Genomic DNA, 23489 nt, shown 5'->3' with positions numbered 1-23489 from the left:
CAACTCGCCGGGATCCGCTCCCTCTGTTTTCACGGCGGTTCAAATTCTCCCCCAAAACGGGGTCGAGCCGGGGATTAGAAAAGAGGGAAAAAAATATTCGTTGGCGATTTCTTTTCGTTATTGGCCCTCCGCTCCCTTGTGCCCTGGCCCCCTTCCCTCCTCATGAATAAAAGAAAAGTCCGAACCTATCAGATCGCGTTCACTACCTCCTCCTCCTCCTCCTCCTCGTACTTCGGTGAACACTTTTGCACAACTTACCCAGCTGATCACTCGCGCCCCCTCGCTTTTCCATTTCTCTTTCCCCAACCCCGTCACCCCCTGTCGCCTCCGTCCAGCCCCGAAACCCGAGGAGGCTCCTTCTTCCGTCTGTCCCCAGGTCTCCTAGGGGACGGGGGTGTGAAAGCTGGTGTGGAGGGAGAAGCGAGTGTGGTCCGGAGAAAGAAGGCGTGGAGAAGAGGGAAGGAGCTAGAGCGAGAGAATAAATATATAAATAAATACGAGAACGAAATCCACTCCGCAGTCTCCGGGCTTGGAAACTTTGGCCCCAAGCGCGAGAGCGCGGCGCTCGCCACTCCGAGGCTGCCGGCCCCGATTCCGGCCGCGTTCCCCCAGTCCCCCTCCGCCGCCGGGCCTCGTCTCCGGGTTCTGCCAGGCGCATCAGTCCGCACAACTTCTGGCCGAGCCCAGCCGGCACAGGCGGACTTGGGGTTGGAGTGTGTTTGTTTGTTTGAACTTCCTTGTCGTCGCCACCTTCCCTCCCCCCAACCTCCGCCCCCACCTCGCCCCCCTCCCGAGCTTCTGGACGCGTTTGACTGCAGCCAGGGGTGGGGGGTGGGGGTAGGGAGTGTGTGTGGAGGGGAGGGAGAAGAGGTTAAAAAAAAGAAGACGAAGAAGACGGAAAGAAAGAGATCGCAGCAGGGGTGAAGGGAGCGGACGGGAAGAGATTTTTGCCGACTTTGGATTCGTCCGCGGCGTGCGCAAGAATGGCGGCCCTTCCCGGCACGGTACCGAGAATGATGCGGCCGGCTCCGGGGCAGAACTACCCCCGCACGGGATTCCCTTTGGAAGGTAAGAACGCGCAGGCTGGCCTCGCCGCGACTCCGCCGCCCGGAACTCGGGGTCCTTGGAGAGGCTGTGGTCTCCAGGGGACGGTGGCGGCGCCGGCGATAGCAGAGGGATCCGGTTCTCTTCTGGGTCCCAGTCCGGGCGCAGAACCCAGGAAGTTTCTGGAACCCATACTTGTCGCTTCTGCGTGGGTTTCACTGACCGGTGGCCTTCGTTTCTCAGGTCGAGAGCTGCCGGCCTTTACCCGCAGGGCTGAAATTCTGGTAGATTTGGACTCCTAGTAAATATCAGGTCCTGGTGAATTTCAGCTCTTTCCACTATTTCCAGACACTTCTTCCCTGACAGTTTCTCGGCTCTCCAGGCTCGCTGGCTGCCAGCTTTCTACTCTTGTTTTGAATTATTTTTTCCACCCCTGGGATTGGTCTTACAGTCCCTTTTATTTCGAACCACCTACCATGGGTGATACTTTATATGCCTCAACTACCACGGCTGTCCATTTCTTCCGAAGCCACATTCAAACACTCCTGCTTTTCCGCCTGGAAACAAACTAATTAGAAATAATAATTAGTAATGATTTTCCCCCTAAAACTTTTTACTCGGGCTTCCGCACTCTGGAAATCTCCCGGGAGAGAACCTCTAAACGGCGAGGTATAGAGAACCTCTAAACGGCGAGAGGGGCACGGCAATGTCCAAACGAGGAGAAAGAGCTGATTTTGTAAAGCGTCCTTCCTAAACATCCAGCGCCCGCCCGGGGAGACCTGAGAGGACGGGCGGCGGCGAACCGGGTCCAGGCTGGAGAAAAGGCTGGGAGCGCACGGCGGAGAGACCCGCTCCTGTGTTTTTGTTCTGTTTTCTTTTTAAACTAATGGAAGGCCTCAACCTGTCACTAAGGGATCATTTGGCTTCTGAGGGTAGGTAGCCTAGGGTGTCACAGAGAAGTCGTTAGAAATATGTGCGACTTTTTTTTTTTTTAATTACTCTTCCTGTAATTGTATGAGTCCCTGGCGCGTGAGGAAGGGGAGAGAAGGCAGGGAGGGGGTGGGCGGGCTGGCAGCCTGCGATCCGGGAGGAGCTCCCTTGGGCAGCGAGACGGCGCCGGGTCCCTGAATTAGACAGAGGCGAAGAGAGCGGCTTCGTGATCAAGTGCGCGCCGGCAGCCACGCAGGCAGGAGAGCGCGCAAACCCGGGGATTTGCAGTAGCACTCTCCTGTAGCGAATGCAAGTAAAACAGGCGGCTGAGGACGCGCGGCGGATTAGAACAATATTTGCCCAACATGACGCAGAATACTGAGGAGGGCCGAGTGCCGGTCGCTAAAGAGGCTCTTGAATATAAAGTTGGGCCCTCGAGAGCTCTTGAGCGCTAATGGCATATCCCGCCACGGAGACCTAGTGACTCTGACTTTGCGACGCACGATTTCTGATTAAATCCGAGGGTGGCTTCAGACACCAACTTTTACAAAGAGAGGTGGGGGGACCCGGAGAACGGCCCAGCAGCGGAGCCTCTTCTCGCCCCTTCCCTTTCAATTACAGTCAGCTCCCTCCACTCCCGCGGCTGTGAAATCGTTCTAATCTTCCAGATCTCCGCAGCCGCTGAGTCCCCAAATTGGGGGGATCGAGGCCGGATTAGTGCGCTGGGTGTCCCCCCAATCTTCTGTGAGGAAATTGTGTAGACTTTGCATTAAGGCGACCAGGGCGTTCTCCCCTCCCCAGCACACACGAGGGATGCCTGTCTTCCCGGTTCCCAAAGTCACCCCCACCCGGGGGAACTGTGTCCCATCTGCCTACCAGCCTCGCAGAGCCTGCAGGCACGGTTCATGGATTTGTGAGGCTAAGTCAACTATTTAATTTAGGAGCTTTGGGGCAGTGGTGTCCTAAAATTGTCCCAAAACGAAATTAGGACTTCGAGGGTGGTTAGAAGCAAGGGGAGTCACCCAAGGGACAGCCAGGTGCCCTTGGAGGCAGCAGCCAACAGCATATGTCACCCGTCCCTCGGTTGTGCCTCAGCTGTTCCCTGAGACAGTTCCACTGCTCTAGCCAGAGCCGTAAATGTAGTAATCAGCCAGGCCTTTCTAGCCCCCAACAAACTGGATCATTCATGACTACCAGGAGTGTAGAACTGAGCAGATGAGCCAAATCACACCCGTTATTGGCCTCTCCAAGACGCAGGCAGGCCTGCAGCCCAAGCTTCGGCCTGAGGGACAGAGAGTCATTGGTCCCAAGATCTCTAAGGTTCTACCAGCCTGGTGGCTCTGCGGTCTCACCTTTGTCTCTCTCCCTCCCCTTCTTAGCAGCATTCGAATCCCCCAGGTGTGTCCTCATCCCTCGTAGTGTGGCAGGAGTTGGGGGACACAGCATCTGGGGAGACTCTTGCAGCCGTGACTACTCTATCCATCTCTGCGGGAGATTTCCTATATTTATGACAGTTGTTTCTCAAACTACCCACCTACTGAAGCCCCAGTGTGAGGACCACCGGGATTGCTGGCTGAGGTCTTGGGGCTCAAACGAACAAAACTACAGTCAGGGAGTGCACTCAGTGTCTGCTTTCCATCCTCACCCTGCACCTCTCTCCTTCTGCATCTCCCCTCCCTTCTCCAGTGTCCACCCCGCTTGGCCAAGGCCGGGTCAATCAGCTGGGAGGGGTCTTCATCAATGGGCGACCCCTGCCTAACCACATCCGCCACAAGATAGTGGAGATGGCCCACCATGGCATCCGGCCCTGTGTCATCTCCCGACAGCTGCGTGTCTCCCACGGCTGCGTCTCCAAGATTCTCTGCCGCTACCAGGAGACTGGGTCCATCCGGCCTGGGGCCATCGGCGGCAGCAAGCCCAGAGTGAGTGTCTTTGCCACAGAGGCTGGCAGCTGGCTTCCTATGGTCAGGGGCTCCTGGTTGTGGCCCCTCTTACTACCTCGCGGCACCAGGCTGTAGGAAAGTACAGCTGGAGGGTGTCTGCTACTCCCAGATATCCTCCCATTGTTTTCCTATTATTTGAATTTCTCAGAGATGGAGCTAAGTGAGGTCTAGGTTGTCCAAGACCTTGAGGCCAGTGAGCCATTCCTGGACTGTCCCCACATTTGCCTCAACCCCTGTCACCTTCCAAGACCAGAAGACATCTTCTCTAAGTCTTTCCTGAGATAATGATGGGGACCCTGGGGGTCCTAATTAGAGTTCTTTATTGCCTATCCATGTCCCACCCCGCCCCACCTGGCCAGACCCCCAGCTGCCTTCCTGGGAGCCAAGAACCGGTTTCTTGAAAGGATAAAGCCAATCTCTTGGGGGATGGGGGGACACATGGTAACCAGAACCACCAGCCTGGTCTGGGGCTCTTAAGAGGTGATATTAAAAGTGTTTCCCTCCCCCCATCCCATCTTTCCACTCCTACTCTCCCACCTCCACCTCTGAAGCAGGTGGCGACTCCGGATGTAGAGAAAAAGATTGAGGAGTACAAGAGGGAAAACCCGGGCATGTTCAGCTGGGAGATCCGGGACAGGCTGCTGAAGGACGGGCACTGTGACCGAAGCACTGTGCCCTCAGGTGAGAAGGCAGCTGAGCTGGCAGAGCTGGCCCAGAGTGTGGCCAGGCCTCCAGCGTGGAGGGCTGGAGGTGGGAGAGAGGGGAGGGGAGATGATGGTTGACTGGGAACTTACTGAGAAGTTGGGAGGAAGGGAGTACAGAAAGGCAGAGTTAAGGCATAGGAGTAAATCAAAACAGAATGGAATAAGATGGAAAGAAGGAATGGGGAAAGAAAAAAGAAAGAAGAGGGAGAAAGAAGAAAGGGAGGAAGAAGGAAGGAAGGCAGGAAGGAAGGAAGAAAGGAATGAGGGAAAGCAGGCAGGCAGGCACAAAGGAGGGAAAGCAGGAGGGAAAGCAGGCAGGCAGGCAGGCAGGCGAGCAGGCAGGAATGGGCAAAAAGTTAACCTAGAAAGTTGGATGATAAGAGAGTCCCCCTGGAGGCTTTTTCGGAGAAAACGGCTTCAATAGATGGATCTGTCCTAGGAGGGTGGATGCCCATGGGCTTCCCTGGACCACCGTCTCAGAGTTATCATTTCTGCTGTCGCCAACGCCAGCCATTTGAGTCCTAAATTTGGAGGTCCCAAACCATACTGCCTGTGAGAGAGAAAGTGATGTGGTGTGTATGTGTGTGTGTGTGTGTTTGTACATGTACATTCAGGCATGCAGGGCCAGAATGCACACCTGAATGTGGGAGTGGCAGCAGGAGCTGGAGAGACTCCAGGGAGGCCCTGGGACCTCTCGGGGTGTGGGTGGAAGTGCACCTAGGCAGATGTTAGTGTAAGGCACAAATGCATGCAAGCATCTGCATAGGAATGCACAGTCTAACCACCCTGTGAATGCCCCGGGTGTGAGTCAGGCTTCTCCAAGTGGATGCTGGTTATGGAGTACGTGTCAATGCCTAAATGCCTGTGTGTGGAAGAGGGATGAATGGATATCTGTAAGGAAGCAGGGGGCTTCCTGACTTTGTCCCAGGGGCCCAGGCCACCGCTCGCTCCTCTGCTCCAACAACTTATACTTGCTCTTTTGCCTTTGAATTTCTGAGGTTTAGTGAGTTCGATTAGCCGCGTGCTCAGAATCAAGTTCGGGAAGAAAGAGGAGGAGGATGAAGCGGACAAGAAGGAGGACGACGGCGAAAAGAAGGCCAAACACAGCATCGACGGCATCCTGGGCGACAAAGGTAGGGAACTTCCCTGGGCTGCGAGGCACCAGCCCGGGTTTTCCCACGCTCCGGTGTGCGGGCCGGTGGTTCGCTCCCGCCGCCGGAGCAGGCGACCAGAACTCCAGCGGGGAAACTCTCAGGCTGCGGGGCAGCTGGGAGCCGCTCAGGCTTTGCCGACAGCGCCCCCTCGGTGCGCACCCCAGGTGCCGGCTAGATGCGAAGCCCGCGCCTTCTTTGCGCTATGGAGGCCGGGCGCGGACGGCCTGTGAGTCCCGGGAGAGCCCGGCTGCGGGGCCGCGCGCCTGGTCTACCCCAGTACTGCGGGGAGTGCGTCCTCCTGGGCTGGCGTTTTGGCTGCTACTCTCGGCGTCGATCAATTTTTATAGGAAACTTGGGCAAGGGGGCGGGGGACGGGAGGGAGGGAGCGAGGAAGGAGGAGCCGGCCCGCGGCTCCCTAAATGAATTTGTTAACCAGACCCGCACACGCTCTCTAAACGGTCCCTTGAAACCCCGCCTGACAGTTGACTGACCGCTGCAATCAATAAAAATTAGCCAGGGCCGCCGCCTGACTCAGCCCCGCGTTGCCAGGGCGGACTGGGGGACAGAGAGTGCCTTCCTCTGTGGCGTGCGCCGGCGGGGCTGGGAGTGGAGGCCAAGTTCTCAGATGCCCAGGGTCGGAGGATCGCAGTGGGGGAGAGACTCAGGCTCCACACACCCTCTCCCCATTCTTAGCACGGCTTCCGCGGGCAGGCTGGAGTCTGAGCCCTGCGCCATGCTTTTTCTCAGGATCAGCTAAGGAGGGCGTTTAGTTTTCAAGCGCCCGCAAGCCCGGGAAAGGGGATTGTGCTTTTGTTTCTTGATGGAAGGAAGTTTCGAGAGAAGGAAGGGAAAGTTCTTCCTCATTACCGCCTCCCCTTCCTCATTGCCCTCATAATTCCCCTCCCAAGTCTCTTTGAGACTTGGTAAGTGCACGTTAATGGGCGACAGGGGGAGAAACAGAAATGGAAGACCCAGAGTCACAAAGACTGACAGTTAAAAGAAAAGGCCCCAAACACACACGCGGGGAGGCGGCAGGCTGAGGGAATCGGAAAGACAGTGGCCATGGGAACCCGCAGACTGATGGCTTTGGAAAAAGTGGCGAGTGCCCTGGAACCTGAAAGCTTGCAAAGAGCCTGTGTTGTTTCAGTCTCCCTTCAGAGGTTTCTCCCAGCACTCCTCTCCTCACTCCTAGCCCAGGTCTCTCTCCAGTTCTCAGAAGACCCTCCCAACCTTGAAGATGAACTTCACAGACAAAGCCGGCTCACTAAGACAACTCCCATCTACGCCCAGCCCCCATAGGCGTGGTCCGAGGAGGAAGGATGGGGGGCCAGGCAGCGGCCTGGAGCGAAGGGAAGGGGCGGGCTATTGACACACAGGGCCCCTAGTGATGCCGCAGTCCCGCCCGGGACAAAAGGGAGAGGGAAGAAAGGGAGCGAGCTGTGCCGGGTGCCCCGCTGTGCCCGGCCTGCCGAGGGGCCACGGGTCTGCGGCGGGAGGCAGCCCTGCACTGCCAAGCGGTCCTTGGCTAGGCCAGTCGGCCCAGAGCCCTGGGACACCTGCCGGGGGACCAAGTCCTTATTTCAGTTGTTCCCATTGGAAGGAGACTAGATGGACTTTTTGTGGGCTGTGGAGGGGAGGCATAGAACTTGAATAATCTTTCCTGGACAAATAATCTTTCCTGCACAACAGATAACTCTTCTGAGAGTTATCCCAGGGAGAAGCAGAGGAGGTTTGGTTTTCCTTGGAGAGACTTTAAGTGTGTTTGCACGCAGGGAGTATATCCAGTTCAATCTGCGAGGAAGCACAAATAGGTAAATTTCCTCTGAGAAAAAAGGGAAGGGAAGGGAAGGAAAGGAAGAGGATGGAAAGATCGTGCGGTTTGGAGGATTCCTCTGATTCCAGGGAATGCGGGGCGTTCCATGCTGGCCTGGGCTCACCACACCAGCTAACAAGCCACTTCGCTGGATAGAGGTTTTCCCTGCAGCAGAACCAGGAAGAACCACGTCTCCAAGGGTTTAAAGTGAGGCCTGTGCCAGATGAGGGAGGCCCAGGACACAGGTGCTAAGTCTAGAGGAGCTGAAGAAATGAAATGATCTTATGCAGTGAGCCTGGTCTCCAGAAAGTCCCTCAGTTTTTGCATGATGGTGGGTGCGCTGGGTGCGCTGATTGTGCATTGGATGGCTGTGTAAGCGCAAGCATCCCTTGGTGTGACTGTTTACCCACGGGCCTTCGGATCTGAATGCTGTAGGCCATATATCTGTGCAAACGGGATTCAGCATAGGTGTGCAGGGAGCGTGTAGATGGGTGTGAATGGGCAATATGATGGTGCAGACGAGACAGGGCCATCTATCCATCTGTGAGCAAATTGTATCCGTTTCCTAGTTGAGTTCCTGGGCCGGTCGGCAGGCACCCCTGTGAACCCCTCATCTCCCTCCCAGGCCCCAGACATCAGTTTCATGGCCAAGTTAAAGGTGAAAAGACCGTCCAATCTCCATCTGAGTCATCCAGGTAGGGAGAGGCAGAGATGCCCCATGGCCAGAGCAGGGGGAGTTGTGCACACCCGCAACTTTGTTTTGGCTTCTTGCTCTTGAAAAATGCTTTGTCTGGGGGAGTTGCCCCTCTCGTGGCAGGGAGCCGCCAAAGAAGGGGTTTAAGAGCTCTCCTCTTTAAGCACTAAAGAGAGATCCCTCCCTGAGTCCGTTTTTTCCTATCGTCCGCTTGGCATTTAATAATGTTAAGACTTATTAGAGCTGGTAATGAAAACTGGGACTGCTGAATAGGAAACTGTGTTGGAGAGGGGTGTAATAGCTTCCAGGCATGGTAAGAAACTATTTATCCGCAATCAGTTCTCACTCTCAGAGTTTGAAGCACAAACGTTAAGTTGAAGGGTTTTAAAGCAGATTAAATTGAGCTTTTATTTCTGTGCACTTTCATCTCTGAACAGCTCACTCCTGCTCCCCTTGGGCTGATATTCATGAGGCTGTTCATATTTTTTTTTTTTTTTTTTTTGCTCTTATCCTTGTTAAGACTGAGTTATTAGGATTGTTGGTTGTGAGTATTCTCAGACCGTTGCCGATAGGTGCTTGCCCCAGCCAAGCTCGGCTCACCTGGAGAGGGAAGTGGACAGTTCCTTGCCCCCAGGCACTTAGACTCCCTCCTCTTCACCCCTTTCTCCGAGGATCAGGGGATAGACAGGCCAGGGACCCAACAGGGAGGGGATTTGAGGAGAGAAGAGAAAGGAAAAGATTTTCACAGAATCTGAGCTCAGAGAGATTCTTCTGGGGAATTTGATAGGGGTTTGCAATGGGTCAAACCGTTCCTCAGTGGGAGCTGAGGGAGTGAGTGTGAAGAAATAAGCAATCATATAAACAATAATAACAGCAGTGACAAACAATAAGAACACCAAAGCCACATGCATCTGATAGTGCACCAGTTTAAGCCAAAACTGACCGGATCGGACCAGGGGCTCCACTTTGTTCTCTAGGATGGAAAGGCCAATGAGGTTACAATTAATATGAAATATAGGGAAAAGTTACAAGATTAGAAAAAAGAAATAGTAGTAGTGGAGGCAGGATTTTTCTCTGGGGGACGGGGCGGGGGGGAATCCTGGGGGTGTCAAAGTCCAGGTGGAGAATTTGCAGACTTCCTGGGTGTGAAAGACCATCTCAGGTGGGGGGAGGGTTGGCGAGGACAGCGAGTGAGGCAGATTTGTTTCTCTTTGCATTTTTCCTTTATTTATTTTTAAGGCAGCAAACTTACAGGTGTGGAGTGGGAAATGACGGGGAAGGATTGGAAAGGAGGGGAGAGCCCGGAGTGTCGGTTTTAGACACTTGTAAAAGGAGGTGGGAAACAATTTAATTTGGCAGCAGCGATAGCTGCTAATGCGGTTTTCGGTCGTTTGCTACACTGGAGGAAGCTGTTTTGATTGTGTGTACAAGGACCTGCCAAATTTAATTAGGCTCCGGGGGAGCGAGTGAATAGGGGAAGGGGGGCACGGCTCCCCTCAGCCCACACCATTTTTTCGGCTTCACACCTGGAAGGGACATTGTTTACCGGATCTTCGAGAACCAGGAAGGGGTGGGGGCGGAGAGGGACAGGAGCCTTGGAAGAGGGGGCGAGGGAGGGGACGAGGATAGTCCATTTATCACGAAACAATCTGCATTGATTTAAACCAACAAGTTCCCTCCTCTGTAAATGTGTGTTTAGAGAAAGGTAATTGACACTCCACCAAATCAAAGGATTACCCCGGGTTGGCAATCTAATCAAACAGAGTCCAGGCGGGATTTGAAGCTGTTCATAGTGGGATCAGCTTCGCATAATGGGGGCTCGGAGGAAGACGGGAGGGTGTCAGGCAATTCCCGGCTTTAGGCAGCGCTCGGCGGTGGATATCCAGTGCGACCAGAGGGAGAGAGGGAGGGGGCGCGGGAGGGGCGCGCCGGGCCGGGGGCTGGGGGGGATGGGGCGAGCGGAGAGGGGCGTGCGGAGCTGGAAACGTCCCGGCGGAGGGGGCTCCCGGCGAGGGGCCGAGCCCACACTGGGCTGACAAGGCTCCCCTTTTCTTCCCTCCATCCCCCCAACCGAAGAAGAGAGAGGGGGAGGCGGGAGCGGAGACTAAGGAGAAACAACAATGAGGAGATAAGTATTACAAAGGCAAACACTGGCGCTCGCGCGCTCGCAGCCCCAGAACCCTCGGTAAATAAACAAAGTCTGTAAACTGTTTGCTAGATAAACTCGTGCCTAAATCGAGTGTGACGGGCAAGGAGAGAAGAGACAGAAGGAGATAAGGTTGGAGGGGGATGAACGAGCATAATCTAACAGAAGACATTTAGAAAACAAACTTTAAACAAGGGAGAACAGGCGAGCGGAGGGCAATTATCCGCCCCAGAGAGCGGGGGAAGCCGCCGGAGGTCTAGGAAGGGGTGGAAGGGAGGGGACTGGGAGCTGCGGAAGAGCTGAGTGTTGGGGGGTGCCTTCGGGACTCCGTGGGGGAGCCAAGAGGGTCTCCCCAGGGCGCGCAAGAAAAGAGGCTCGGTTCCCGGAGTGAGGTTCCCGTGCTCAGCCGGTCTTGGAACGCAGGCACGTCTAAACCGGGTGGGGTCCCCCGCTGCGAGGGCGTGCGGGTTTTGTGTTCCCCTCGGGGCACGCATCACCACACTTGGGCTGTTTCAAGGCGTTTGTACCTAAAAGACTAGTGTGCACGGCGCAGCGGTTAAAGGAATTAGATATTTACCAGTTTGAAATAAGCCTGGCTAAGAAGAAGAGAGAAGAGAGAGACATTGAAAAGATGAGGCTGGGGGAAGACTTCAAACGAATTCATCATTTGGAATGGTGGAGGGGAGATTTACCAGACAGTATTGGGAAGTTATTTAGATATTAATAACACATTTTCCTGAGGCGCGACCACAGCAGCCATCTGCGCTGCTCTCGGAGCTATTTGGCTGGGTAAAATATGGGCGTCTCAAATGTTGGGAAGAGATAACGCAATCAGGCTAACCCTGGTCCTAAGACTGCATCGCAGCGTTAAACCCGGATTAACCTCCCCCCCAACTCCCGCGGCCCCCTCCCCTTTCACAGCTTTCCAAATTTTCAGTGGAATTTACATGGAAGGATTTAAAAGCATATATAACAGTAGCCTTAAAGCAGTAAGGTGATTATTTGGGCTTTTTTTTTTTTTTTAAGAATGTCTTTCTGAAAATGATAGTTGTCACACATTACATTATATATAAGTAATATTATATAAAAACATATTTTTATATAGGCAAAGAGGGCTGAGCAAATGAGATTTCCTTCCAGATTACCTCTTTGGAGTTTCTGTTTGCCATCATTCTATCATCATCAACAAAGTTGGTGAGGCCTGTGTGGCAAGAGTGCCTAAGGATATAAACATGTAATGTACAAGGTGTCCTGGCCGTGGCCCTGGAAGCTCATAGTCTAAGACTAGACAGAACTCACACCCCTGAAAAGACAATGCCTGGTTGAGGGATGGGTTCCTGCACAGAGGAGAGACCCCCAAAGAAAGGTTCTCTAGGCGCTCTGGGGCCTTGAAGGCCGTGACTAAGAGGGGGGCACATTCCAGAAATTCCAGAAAAATAGCTCTTCTCTCCCGCCCGTTGCAGACTGAAGGGGTAATTAGGAAACTCAGGATGAGGGTAAGAGGCGCTTGGGAGATTAGGATGCCCCCCTCAGTTTTTGCTGTCCGGGGCCTTCCCTCTTCTTTTCCCCTTCCCCCAACTCTGGCTGAAAGAGGAAAAGGTGGAAATGGGGTCAGCGCTTTCTGACCTGCTCTGGAGAGATTGGCCCCGGCTGGGGTCGGGCAGGGGGAGGGAGGGAGGGAACTCGCCTTCCCAAATCGAATCAAGGCAGAACGGTGACCTAAGGGGGAAACTTCGCCATTAGTAGATAGATCTCTCCAAAACTTCAAACGAAGTGGGGTGGGGGAGAGGTGAGGCAGGGAAGGAGTCCAGAGAGAGCGCAAGGGGAACTACCAGCATGCGAAGGGGAGGGACCTGGAGGAGGAAGAGACGGGGTCGAGGGCAAAGGGGAGGCGGGGGCCAAAGGAAGGGGTGTGGGGAAGGGGATGCGAAGGGAGGGGGTAGGCTGCACTTGGAACTTCAACCCCCTGGGAGAGGAAAAGCTTCTGCGGGTCGCTGCAGCCTCGGGAGGGGTGAAGGGAAGTTGTGTGCGCCCCAAGTCCAGCTCAAAAGAGGCCCCCAGGGCATTCCAGGGCGCCTTGGGCACGCGTGCCAGGCCCCCGGTTTGGCAGCCGAGCTGAGCGAGGGTGGATTGCGAGGGGCACTGGGGCCGCCGCGGGGCTCTGCTTGTCGGCTGCCAGTGATTTGGCCGATTTCCGCAGTCTGAGGGTCAGCGAATGGACCTTTCCATGGCTTGGTCGCCCTGGTCCTGGAGGTGCGCTGGGCCTGAGCTCTGGTGGAGACCAAGGGAGGGGTGGGGAGAGGCAGCGGAGACAGAGAGCCACAGAGGAGGAGAAAGCTAGAAAATTCAGAGTGAGAAAGTCTGAGTGCAGCACAAGAGAATCTTGCGTACAGTTTGAGGACGCTGGAAAATGCGGAGGGGCCGAGGGAGCTGCCGAGCAGCAGGAAGAAAGACAAAGAGATGTAGAATCACCGAGAGACTGTCCCTGGGACAGGCGGATCAGGAGAGCCAGCGGGACCTAGTAGAGACAGAGCCCGCGGGAGAGCACGGGCCGAGAGGGCGAGCGCTCAAAGCCGGGCAGCGGCGAGGGGAAGACGGGAGGCGGGCGTGCCGCGGCCGCCCTTTTGATCCTTCGTGGCTTCGCCTTATCAGAAGCGCTTTCGGTGACATCGGCACAAAGGCAGTTCATCATATTACAGCACGTCCCGGCGGCTCGCTGCGATCCTGCCGCTTAATTAGAGGCGAGCGAGCTGGGCCGGCGGGGCGGGAGGGAAGCTGACCCCGAGGCGGGGGCCCGGGTTCCGCGCTCCAACCTGGGGCGCTGGGCAGGGGCCAGCCCGCGTGCCCGGCGGTGTTGGGACGTGGAGCGAGGGGAGGCCGGGAACTGCATTCAGAGCGTCGCTAAATTAACAGGCCGGCCCGGGCTTCACTGCCCGGAGAGTGAAGCTCGCCGCCTTCCAATTTAGTCGCCGCCCCTTCTAAGTTCTCGGCTTTGGGAAGGGATGGCGCTCTGGCCACTTTCCCCGCTTCCAGGCTGCGAATGCTGCGGACTGGAGGGCGAGTAAGGGGGAGGTAACCCAGGGCGAGCTGAAGGCTCAGTGCAACTCCGGGTCCAGGTTGCACCCACCAGCCCCCCGCGGCTGTGTTCCATCCCCTCCTCCGACCGCCTTGCTCTCCATCCGAACCCAGGTGTGCGAGGCTGGAGCAATCTGAGAGGGGCAAAGTTCATCGTGGTCGAGGTTCTGCTATCCATCCCGCCCGCAACTCACTAGCGATATCACCCTAGACAACCCATTCAACCTCTTTGGGCCTCAGTTTCCTTCCATAAAAAAGAGAATTAACTAAGACAAATGTTATCCTTTTAGGGGATCCTGGATCCCTTTAAGAATAGGCTAAAACCGAAAAAATAATTTTAAAACCTTGCCACTCACATACTTTCATACAGGCAGAATTTTTCATCTAGTATAAAGGGGTCTTTGGGGCTTCTAGAGGCTACACCCCATTCAGAACCTCACATCTGCGTGCTTCCTGATGACTCCAGTATTCTCCAGGGAGCTTCTGATTCCAGCATCAGGAAGCTCAAAATGAGGAGATGCGGAGGAGGGGCACTGAGATCCTGCCCTTGGTCTGGTCCTTGCTGCTTCCTCCCCTCTCCAAAACAGAGCGGAGAGCTGCTTCTCCACCCCACTTGGTTATTGGAAGGGTCCTTTGGGAAGTGTTTATATACTGATATAAGCACGTGTGCTATGCTCCCGCTTTTACCTACACCACCCAAAAGAGAAATTTTCCTCTGGAGTGTGTGTGTGTGAATGTCTTCATTCATTCTGCAAAAAATTTTTGAGCACCTAGTAGGTGCCAGGCGTTGTGTTAAGTGACCTCAAGAAGGTCCCTGCCCTCGTGGAGTTCTGAGCCAGGCGGTGGAGACAGAAAATAAGCCCGCAAATAAACAGATGTGTCTCATGTATGTGTTTGTTGTGTGTTTACCTGAATATCTTTGTGGGCTTCCCTCTTTGCAAGACTGTCTTGTGTCTGGGTGTTTGTGAATGGTGTGTGTGTGTGTGTGTGTGTGTGCGCGCGCGCACGACAGCAGAGTGTGTTTGCGGGGCTGGGGCTGAATTTGGCAGGCAGCCCCCAAGCTGACCTCTGGAGTGGCCCGCGTCGGCGGGCTGGGCCTTGCTTCGCCACGGGTTCGAGGGAGAGGCGGAGGGAGGAGCGGCTGGGCTGCGGAGCCTCTTGCCTTCACTGCACTCTTTGTCTGACACCAGGAAAAGACTGAAGATCAAAGAGGCCCCGGGGCGGGACAGAAAAAGGGGTGGGGCGGCGGGCGCGATAAGTAGCTCGGAAAACTCCACCCTAAACTTTTCTGGATCCTTTCCATGGGACCCAGACCCTACACAACCTCACCCAAGTGGGCGAGTGGGCGGCCGGCGATGGGTTCTCTACCGTCCCAAGCCTCAGCGAGGGCGACAGGTGGAGAGGGACAGCTACGGCTGCGGGCCCCAATTCAGGTTGAGGTCTTTAGGTGACTGGAGAAGGTGGAGAGAGCAACATTCAGAAGTTTTGTGAGGTGTGTGTGTGTTTGTGCGGTGTGTTCTGAACACTTTTGCAGGGAGATTGTGGATTTGGATCAAGCCTTCTGGTTTCCTGAAAACTTGTCTTAAAGTCTGCTCTGGCTTTACCTGGGCTGCAGACTTGGGAGTTGGAAGGAGTCAGGAGTCATAAGGAAGCTTCTGGAACCTCTTGTTCCCAGCGGAAGCCTGCAGAAGCGCCTCCGTCTCCCGCACTTTCTTGTAACCACAGCCCTAACTCAGGAAGCTGGTCTCTAAGCCACCTGGGAAGGCGCTTTCCCCCCTCCCGCGGTCCTCACCCTGCAGCTCTCCTTCCCGCCTGGACTTCTTGAGTTCGAATTCACCCTTCCGAGGGTCTAAAAATATGGTAGAAAAAGGAAGTCCGATGTGGGGGGATATACCCCATCCTCCATTCTCCTCCCTCCCGCTGCCTGCAAATGCCAAAATTCAAAATGCCCACCCCTTCCACCTTTTCCATGGGGGAAGATTCTGAATGATTGCAGAATCCCAGCATGTCCGGGATTTGTTGGAGGTCCTCGGAGTGAACCCTAAGAAAAGAGGCCTTGGAACTTTCTTTAATAAATGGGGCTGAACCTCCCTCTCTCTTCAAATTAGGTTCTGGTTGGGACTTTTTCTCTGGTGGCCTAGTGGCCCATACAGGGGACACGGAGCAGTTTGCCCAGAGCTGCCTGTTACAGGCGATTACTGCTGTAAATGGCCCGCTTTGCGTCGACCCTCTTCCCCAAAAACCCGGTCTTTTCCGTCTCGGCGGTGCCTGAGCCTCAGTTTCCCTATCTGATTAGTGAGGATAAGAACCGCTCCCGGCCTCCCTAGGCAGCAGGAAATTAGGGCCAGGAAAGCGGTTTGGAAACTGGTCAGCGGGTGCAGGCGGGGAGAGGGTGGGAGGCGTCAGGAGTTCGTCCTCCTCCCCGCGTCGCCCCCTCCCCGCCACCCTCTCGGGGCAGTCCCCGCTCGCGCCTCAATGGCCACTTTAGAAATACAAACAACTTTAGAAATAAAGTAACCAAACCCCCGAAAGGGGCTTTGAAGGGGCGAATGCCTGGTGGCGCTTTACTATGGTGTGGGCCGAGGCCCCGGCCTAATCCCGCTTTCATTTCCACCGACGGCCGCGGAGGAAGCGCTCCCGGCCTCCCGGCCCCTCAGGAGGCTGATTAGGCCACAAAGAGCCCCCATTATCCCGAGAAGAAAACCGGGGGGCGGCGCGGGGCGGCGCGGCGCGGGGGGAGCGGCCCGCCCGCGCCCCGGCTATTGACTTAGTGGATGAAGTCAAGAGCGGGCACGCTGGGAGCCCGGGGTGGGGTGGCGGGGAGGGCTGGGGCCTTGGGCGGGGATCCCGGAGGTGGGGTGGGGGAAGGGCTGGGGGGGGAGGGGCGACCCGCGCGGGAAGGGGCGGGGGACGGAACAAAACAGAACGCACAAAACCCACAACAAAACCGAGCTCCGGGAGAGGGGAGCCGGGACCTGGTGCAGGGCCTCCTCTGCTGAGCTTGGCTGGGTCAGCTGCCCGCGCCGGCCAGCGGAGGGGAGGGGGGCAAAGGACCTGGGCCGCCCCGCCGCCACTGCCGCCTGGGCTGGGTTGCTTACTTGGGACGGGGTGGTGGAGGAAAGGAGAAACTTGCAGCCCTTGGACAGTCTGTCACTAAGTGCTACATGGCTTGGGCACGCGGCTGTGGCTCAGGCTGTCTAGTCCTTCTCTGTGACCCCAGGGAACTGGGTACAGAGGTCTCCAAAAGTCACCCCCACTGTGGCGGCCTGCTAATCTGTGATCACAGCTATAGAGGATGCTGTAGAGCAGATGCCTGAATTGGCGGGGGGGGGAGGGGGGGGGCAGGAGGCAGGAGATTGAAGGAGAAAGAGGAGGACCCTGGATTCTGAAAGATCTGGGTAACTTTGAGTGAAGCATTCTGACAGCCTAGATGTCCTCTTCTGCAAAGTGGGTCCATGGACACAACCTCCAAGTAGGCTAGGAAGCGTAAATGCTATAATTACATAAAGTACAGGGCAAACTGGGAGGCTGGAGAAATATCACTCCCCCATCCTCTCCTGCCTCTTCATTTCCTCCAAGGCTTCTGTCAGTTAATCCCCTATGACTTGAGAAATAATAGGGGCCTTGGAAGAAACGGGCTGTGAATCCATAAGTGATCACCAAATGTGCTTGCAGGTGGGGTGGGGGCAGATACTCAACCAAGTGCAAATGAATAGTATCCCTCCTGACCTACAGTTCTAGACAGGAGAAATAGGCCTGCTCTGTGGGCAGCTCCTCATTCAGCAGAAGGTCAAGAGAAGAAGGTGGAAACACACAGAGCCAGATCCTGGAGCCCAGTAGACACTGTTCTGTGTGTGGAGGGACTTCCCTCCCTGATGGCTTCTGTCCCCACAGGCAGAGAGGCTGGGCAGCCTTGACTGACAGGGTAGGGAGGTGTGGGTGAGTGCTCTGGTTTGAGGAGATGGTGAAAACATCCTCCAGGTATAAAGGAGGCAGGTGAGGGTATGTGACACAGGCTCCTATCTGACTGGCCCCCAGTCACCTCCCCTCCCCAACCAGAGCTGTTTTCCCCACCCCTAGTCATCTCTCAGAAACAAGCCCTGACTCCAATGATTTGGAAGTTCTTTGAAGGCAATGTCACTCTCCATCCATTCACTCTCCTTTATATTTGTCTTTTTTTTTTTTTTTTTGAGACTGGGTCTTGCTCTGTCACCCAGGCTGGAATGGAGTGGCGTGATCACTGCTCGGTGTAGCCACAACCTCCCAGGCTCAAGCGATTCTCCCACCTCTGCCTCCCGAGTAGCTGGGACTACAGGCATGCGCCACCACACCTGGCTAGTTTTTGTGTCTTTTTGTAGAAACAGGATTTTGCCATGTTGCCCAGGCTGGTCTGGAACTCTTGGACTCAAGCGATCCTCCCACCTTGGCCTCCCAAAATGCTGGGATTATAGTGATGACCACCATGCCCAGCCATTCCACTACTGTTTATCAAGCCCTAGGTTGTGTGGGATGTTCTGGAGAGGATACCCCCTACTGCCGGTCCAGACTCATCAAAGGCTAAGTTAAGGAGTTAGGACTTATTCCAAGGGCAGCAGGGAGCCATGGAGGATATTTCAGTAGGGAAGTGTTGGATTCACCGAGCCGAGAATGTACCGGAAGATGTGGAGATACCAGCTAGGAGGTCAAGGCCGTGGGAAAGGAGCAGAGAGGTGCAGAGGTGCAGAGGAGCTGGAGAGCAGAGGATGCAAGGAGACATGGTTAGGAGAGGGCTGCCCCAGCTGGAGATGGAAGAGGAGGAAAGCAGCCCATTCCCAGACTCCCACCACTGATGCCCAGGGGTACTGAGCCCATGACTGGCTGCTAAGTTCGTTCAAGGTAACTTGGAATTCCTCTGCAGGCTGCGATTACAAAGGGTGGAGTCAGACTCAAACAGGCCTTAGAGGTCATCTGGCCATTTTACAGATGGAAAAGCTGAGGTCCAGAGGGAATGACATGAGTGAGGCCAAAGGAGGGAAAGGCCACTCTGGTCTGCTGGCAGTTATGCACGGGTACAGGAGCAAAACAAACTGGTGGAAGCTTTGCTCCCAGGAATTAGGAAGGCATGGAATAAGGACAACCACGGGAAATGAGGCCTTTCCCCATCCCGGCAGTTCATCGCCCTTCGTGTTTAATGTGACACATGCCTTAAAGTTCTAATTCACAGAGGGGGAGACTGAGGCACAGAGAGTTGATTAGCCCAAGGAAGTAAGGGGAGGAGGGTTCCCTTCTAACTGGCTCTGCAGGACTCTGACACCTTTGCCCTAAGAAGCCTGAAGGGCAGCAAGAAGCTCCTCTTCTTACCCCATCTGGACAATTGCAGCCTGTATGCCCCTCCCCCGTTCTTCATAAACCCCAGATTCTCAGTTCCAGGGGAGACTGTGGTTCAAGCCATTGCCACAACCCACCCCACCCCACTATCACCCACACTCCCAGCACCCATAAGCACGTACTGGGATCTTGAGCCCTGCTAGATGCCACAAACTTGGCCTGCTGAAGAGTTGGTCTGTCCACCATCCTGGGAACAGTCCTTTCAACGGCAAGGGAAAATAAAGCCCAGAGGGAAAAGAATCACAGATTGTGGTTAGATCCTCATGTAAAGGGCCCCATGCAGAAGCCCTAGCCTGAGCACTAACTGCTGTGTCATTCTGGAAGAGCCGCTTCATGTCTCTGGCCCCTGGTCCTTTTCTCTGAACAATGGCAAGGCAGGGTCTGCCTAGTGGTTTTCAAACTGTGTTCCATGGGGTCTTGGGATTCTCAGCCTCAGGGACCATCCTTTGAGCTCTAATACTCTGGGCGTGTGTTTAGTGGAGGGGAAGCAGTGAAAAACCAGCCTGGTTCCCCATGGATAGAAGAAACTCCAGGAAGGCAGGGCTTTGTCCTGGGAAGAGCAAGGACCACTTCCTCTCCAAGGCTACTCTGGAGGAGGGTGAGGGGAAGAAGCTCTGTATACTCCTGGAATCAGAGCCCTCGGGCTATGGTTATTGGTCTTCAGAGATAAGGTGATAACTGCTTATCTGGTGACAAATGATTATCCTCCTCTTCTATTCCTCTGATTAGGGAACTTTCTCTCCTGACTGGGAGGCAGGGCTGGTCAAGAGACACTGACATCTGCCTCTTCAGTCCCCGCCCGGCTTGCTGTGTGACCAGGAAGCAGTTACACATTCTGTGCTTCATTTTGGGGCCTGGTGGAGCAGCTGGCTTGCAATGCCATCCTGGGATGGTGCTGGAAGGAGGATTCAATGCAGCCTGTGGGGGATGGAAGGAGCAGGAGGGCAGAGGGCAGAGGGCAGAGGACAGAGGGCTGTGCCCCAGAGTCACCTAGGTGCTTTTGCAAGACATGCACACCTGGGTACTTTCTTGATTTGGGACATCTGAGCGCAGTGGCTTTGGAGCAATCTGTCCCGATCATTCTGATGGCCTCCCCAGCAAGAGTCACCGGTCTCATGCAACACCTTTTTTTATAGATGGAGAAACTGAAGCCCAGAGAAGGGAAGGGAATTGTTACCTGTTGCATAGCAAACGGAGAGGAGTCAGAAGAGAGACCCAGTCCCCTAAGTATTAAGCCAGGCACCATGAAGGGAACATTTTTCCAAAGTTGCTGGGTCCCTCAGCTTTTGTTATGGTCACCTGTCCCTACTGAGGGTCCCATCTGCCAGGGTACCATGCTGGAAACAATGGGGCTGGCAGAGCAAGACCTCTGCTCTGTCCTACCGTTCCCAACTCCTGCTTGTGCCATAGACGGTCTCCCAGACACTCACTGTCATCTCAGCTCTGGGCTCTGAGCCCTTATAGCCACAGGCAGCTTCAGTGCACAGAAGGACCCCTGGAGTTGGAATCAGTAAGACCCAGGTTCCTCTCCACTTCTGCCCCCACCATGTCCCCTGAGCTGTGGCTTCCCCTCCCTCAGCCTTAGTTTTCTCATCCAGGCAATGGGAGCAAATGAATTAAAACACAGAAAAGCTATGTGGCACATAGGAAGCACATGCTTAAAATGAAATAAAAGACCTGAAAGTGATTTGTGTGAAATAGATGATCCCTAAAGATCTATATGCTGAGAATTTCCTAAGTCAAAAGCACATTGTTTCATCGGTGGCTCTAAAATGTGTATGCATATATTTTTATAGGTTTTTGAAAGATTTATTGCAAAAGTAATATGTACTTGTAAAATTTCACATCATAAAAAAGTATATAAAATAAAAATTAAGAATCCTTTTCTATCCCTAGCAACAGCTTTGTTGAGTTGGGATATAACTGTCTAGATTTATACAGTGATATCTAGATATGTCTGTTTTCCCCACCCCCAGCCATCTCTCAGAAACAGGCCCTGACTCCAATGATTTGGAAGTTCTTTGAAGGTAATGTCACTCTTCATCCATTCACTCTCCTACTTTATATTTGTCTTTTTTTTTTTTGAGACTGGGTCTTGCACTGTCACCCAGGCTGGAATGGAGTGGCGTGATCACTGCTCGGTGTAGCCACAACCTCCCAGGCTCAAGCGATTCTCCCATCTCTGCCTCCCAAGTAGCTGGGACTACAGGCATGTGCCACCACACCTGGCTAGTTTTTGTGTCTTTTTGTAGAAACAGGATTTTGCCATGTTGCCCGGGCTGGTCTGGAACTCTTGGACTCAAGCGATCCTCCCACCTTGGCCTCCCAAAATGCTGGGATTATAGTGATGACCACCATGTCCAGCCATTCCACTACTGTTTATCAAGCCCTAGGTTGTGTGGGATGTTCTGGAGAGGATACCCCCTACTGCTGGTCCAGACTCATCAAAGGCTAAGTTAAGGAGTTAGGACTTATTCCAAGGGCAGCAGGGAGCCATGGAGGATATTTCAGTAGGGGAGTGTTGGATTCACCGAGCCGATCTATCTGTTTAGATGCAGATATATATTTGAAGGAAAGTGGGGTCACATCAGCTTAACTTGGGGGCAATAGAGGCTTCAAGGGGTGACTGTGAATCCCCAGAATTAATTTATCAGTGGTGGGTATGTGTCTGGAGAGAGATTCCAAGTGTTCCAGAGCTCAAGGTCCCCCAAAGGTTAAGCATCCCGAGTTGGAAGATTTGCAGGTGTTTGTCCTCTCAAAGCTCCGCCCCTCCCCCCCGCACCCTCCCTCCAGGCCTCACAGTGCCATCCCTCCCCCTCTCCCCTCCCCCACCCCCACCGCCTCCTCATGCACCTGCTGAGGCTTCCGGCCTCTGCTGCTTCAAAGAGGCAGGCTGGGCTTTACCTGCCTGCCTTGGAGAAAAGCAGCCTGGTTTGAAAGGGGAAGTGGCATTTCAGGCACTTAATTAGACCCGGGACAAGAATGGAAGCTGGCTCTCAGGTCAGGCCAGGGGGGATTGTTGGGGGATTAACACTCAGGTAAACCCATCAAGGCTCACCGGCCCCCTGGCAGGAGGCAGCAAGAGAATCCTGGACAGCAGCGGAAAGGCTGGGCCGGCTGGGCCCACAGCCTGGGAATCACATTCCAGAGTGGGGTAGTGGGGGCGTGCAGAGCCGATAGAGGTTGGGGAGGGGAAGGGAGGGCCACTGGCTGCCTCCACCCTTAACCTCAACTGGCCCCCTTCTCTTCCCCGCCGCCCCCCCCATTGCCCCAGGAAGGTAGAGTTAGAACTAGCATTTTATTCGTACAGCAAAATGTATTGAGAACCCACTATGTGCCAGGCGCTATTCCTGGGAGCACAGCCAGCAATAGCACAAGGTCCCGGCTGCACAGAGCTCATACACTGGGGGAAGAGCAGGTTCACCAATATGGAAATGCTTTCAGAAGGTAGATAAGGGCTTGAAGAATATAAAGCAGAATCGTGATAGAAAGGGACTGACAGAGGAGTGATGTTTAATAGTTGGGCTATCAGGGAGGCCTGCCACCAGAAGAGGTGATATTTGACCTGAAACCTGGATGGAAGGAAAGAGGTAACCATTTATTGAAAACATCTACTACTTAGGACACTGGCCAGTTGAAAGCTGACTGCATACGTGTTAAGTGCTTTACATTAATGAATTCATCAGATCCTTCCAAGAATACCTCGAAGGAGAGATTATTCATTAAGAAGCCCATTTGTAGATACAGAAATTGAGGCACACAGAGAGGTGCCTCAGCTCTTTGGGTCCAGATGGGCAGGGCCATCTCACTGGACACCTGTGCTCTCCACCTGCCCACCTCTTGCTACGTGCCAGGAACTGAGCCAGGTGCTCTATACACCTCCCTTAACTCCCCAGCCATGCCCCGTGGTTATCTGTTTTCCCAATTTTGTAGATGAAAGCACAGCTCAGAGAGGTTTACTCAGTTGCTTGGAGTCACACAGCCAACAAGAGTAGAGCCAGTAATTGAATCTGGTACCACAAACTCTTCCTGCTGCAACACCTATGCTTTTGCGGGCATTGACTTTGGAATACCCTCAGCTAATTCACGGGGTCCTTTGTCCCTGGGGAATGGCCTTCCCTGTCTCCTTCAGGGAAAGGGTTTCATCCTTCAGGGAAGATTCATTGAATCAGGATTTGCTGGGTTTTGTTTTGTTTTGTTTGTTTGTTTGTTTGTTTGTTTGTTTTATGAATGGGCTTCCTGGCCTGCATTTTGATTTGCGCTTGGGTTTATGAATTGAGGAATCACAGTCAGCTTTGGGAATTAGTTGCAAGATAAATATTGCAATCCTGGTTAAGGACTTAAGAATTGTCACTTGTGTGTGTATATTGTTGTTGTTGTTGTTGTCGTTGTTGTTGCAACGGTGCTGTGTACACATGGTTACAGTGGATCAAATTTAGGGAGTTAGGAAGTGGAGTTGGTTTGTGGTTAGACTTGGGGGAGGTGTCGCTTTCGGTAGTTGGTGTGCTGGTGGCTGTGTCCCTGTGATATGGAATGTACTGTCTGAGTGAGAATGTGTTCAGGGGTCTGTGGTTATGTGGATATGAGTGTGTAGCTGCTGATGACATGGATGGAGGGAT

General features: G+C 54.2%; 1 protein-coding gene across 7 annotated transcripts in view; it reads left to right on the top strand.

The window, feature by feature from the left end:
- Window positions 1–238: 238 nt before the first annotated feature.
- The window catches only part of PAX7 (paired box 7), a 119695-nt gene continuing 96444 nt past the window's right edge, over window positions 239–23489 (top strand). The window contains exons 1-4 of one of the 7 annotated variants that reach the window (XM_055262297.1): window positions 239–1068; window positions 3661–3896; window positions 4469–4598; window positions 5626–5754. In XM_055262297.1, coding sequence (XP_055118272.1) covers window positions 984–1068; window positions 3661–3896; window positions 4469–4598; window positions 5626–5754 — 580 coding nt within the window. In that variant the 5' untranslated portion in view covers window positions 239–983. Of the gene's footprint in view, window positions 1069–3660; window positions 3897–4468; window positions 4599–5619; window positions 5755–23489 lie in introns of all 7 variants that reach the window. The other 6 variants (XM_055262296.1, XM_055262302.2, XM_055262299.2 and 3 more) reach the window with 6 other exon arrangements.

The sequence above is a fragment of the Symphalangus syndactylus genome, chromosome 22 (genome assembly GCF_028878055.3).
Source record: "Symphalangus syndactylus isolate Jambi chromosome 22, NHGRI_mSymSyn1-v2.1_pri, whole genome shotgun sequence".
Taxonomy (NCBI): Eukaryota; Metazoa; Chordata; class Mammalia; order Primates; family Hylobatidae; genus Symphalangus; species Symphalangus syndactylus.
This window is presented reverse-complemented; position numbering and strand designations above follow the sequence as displayed.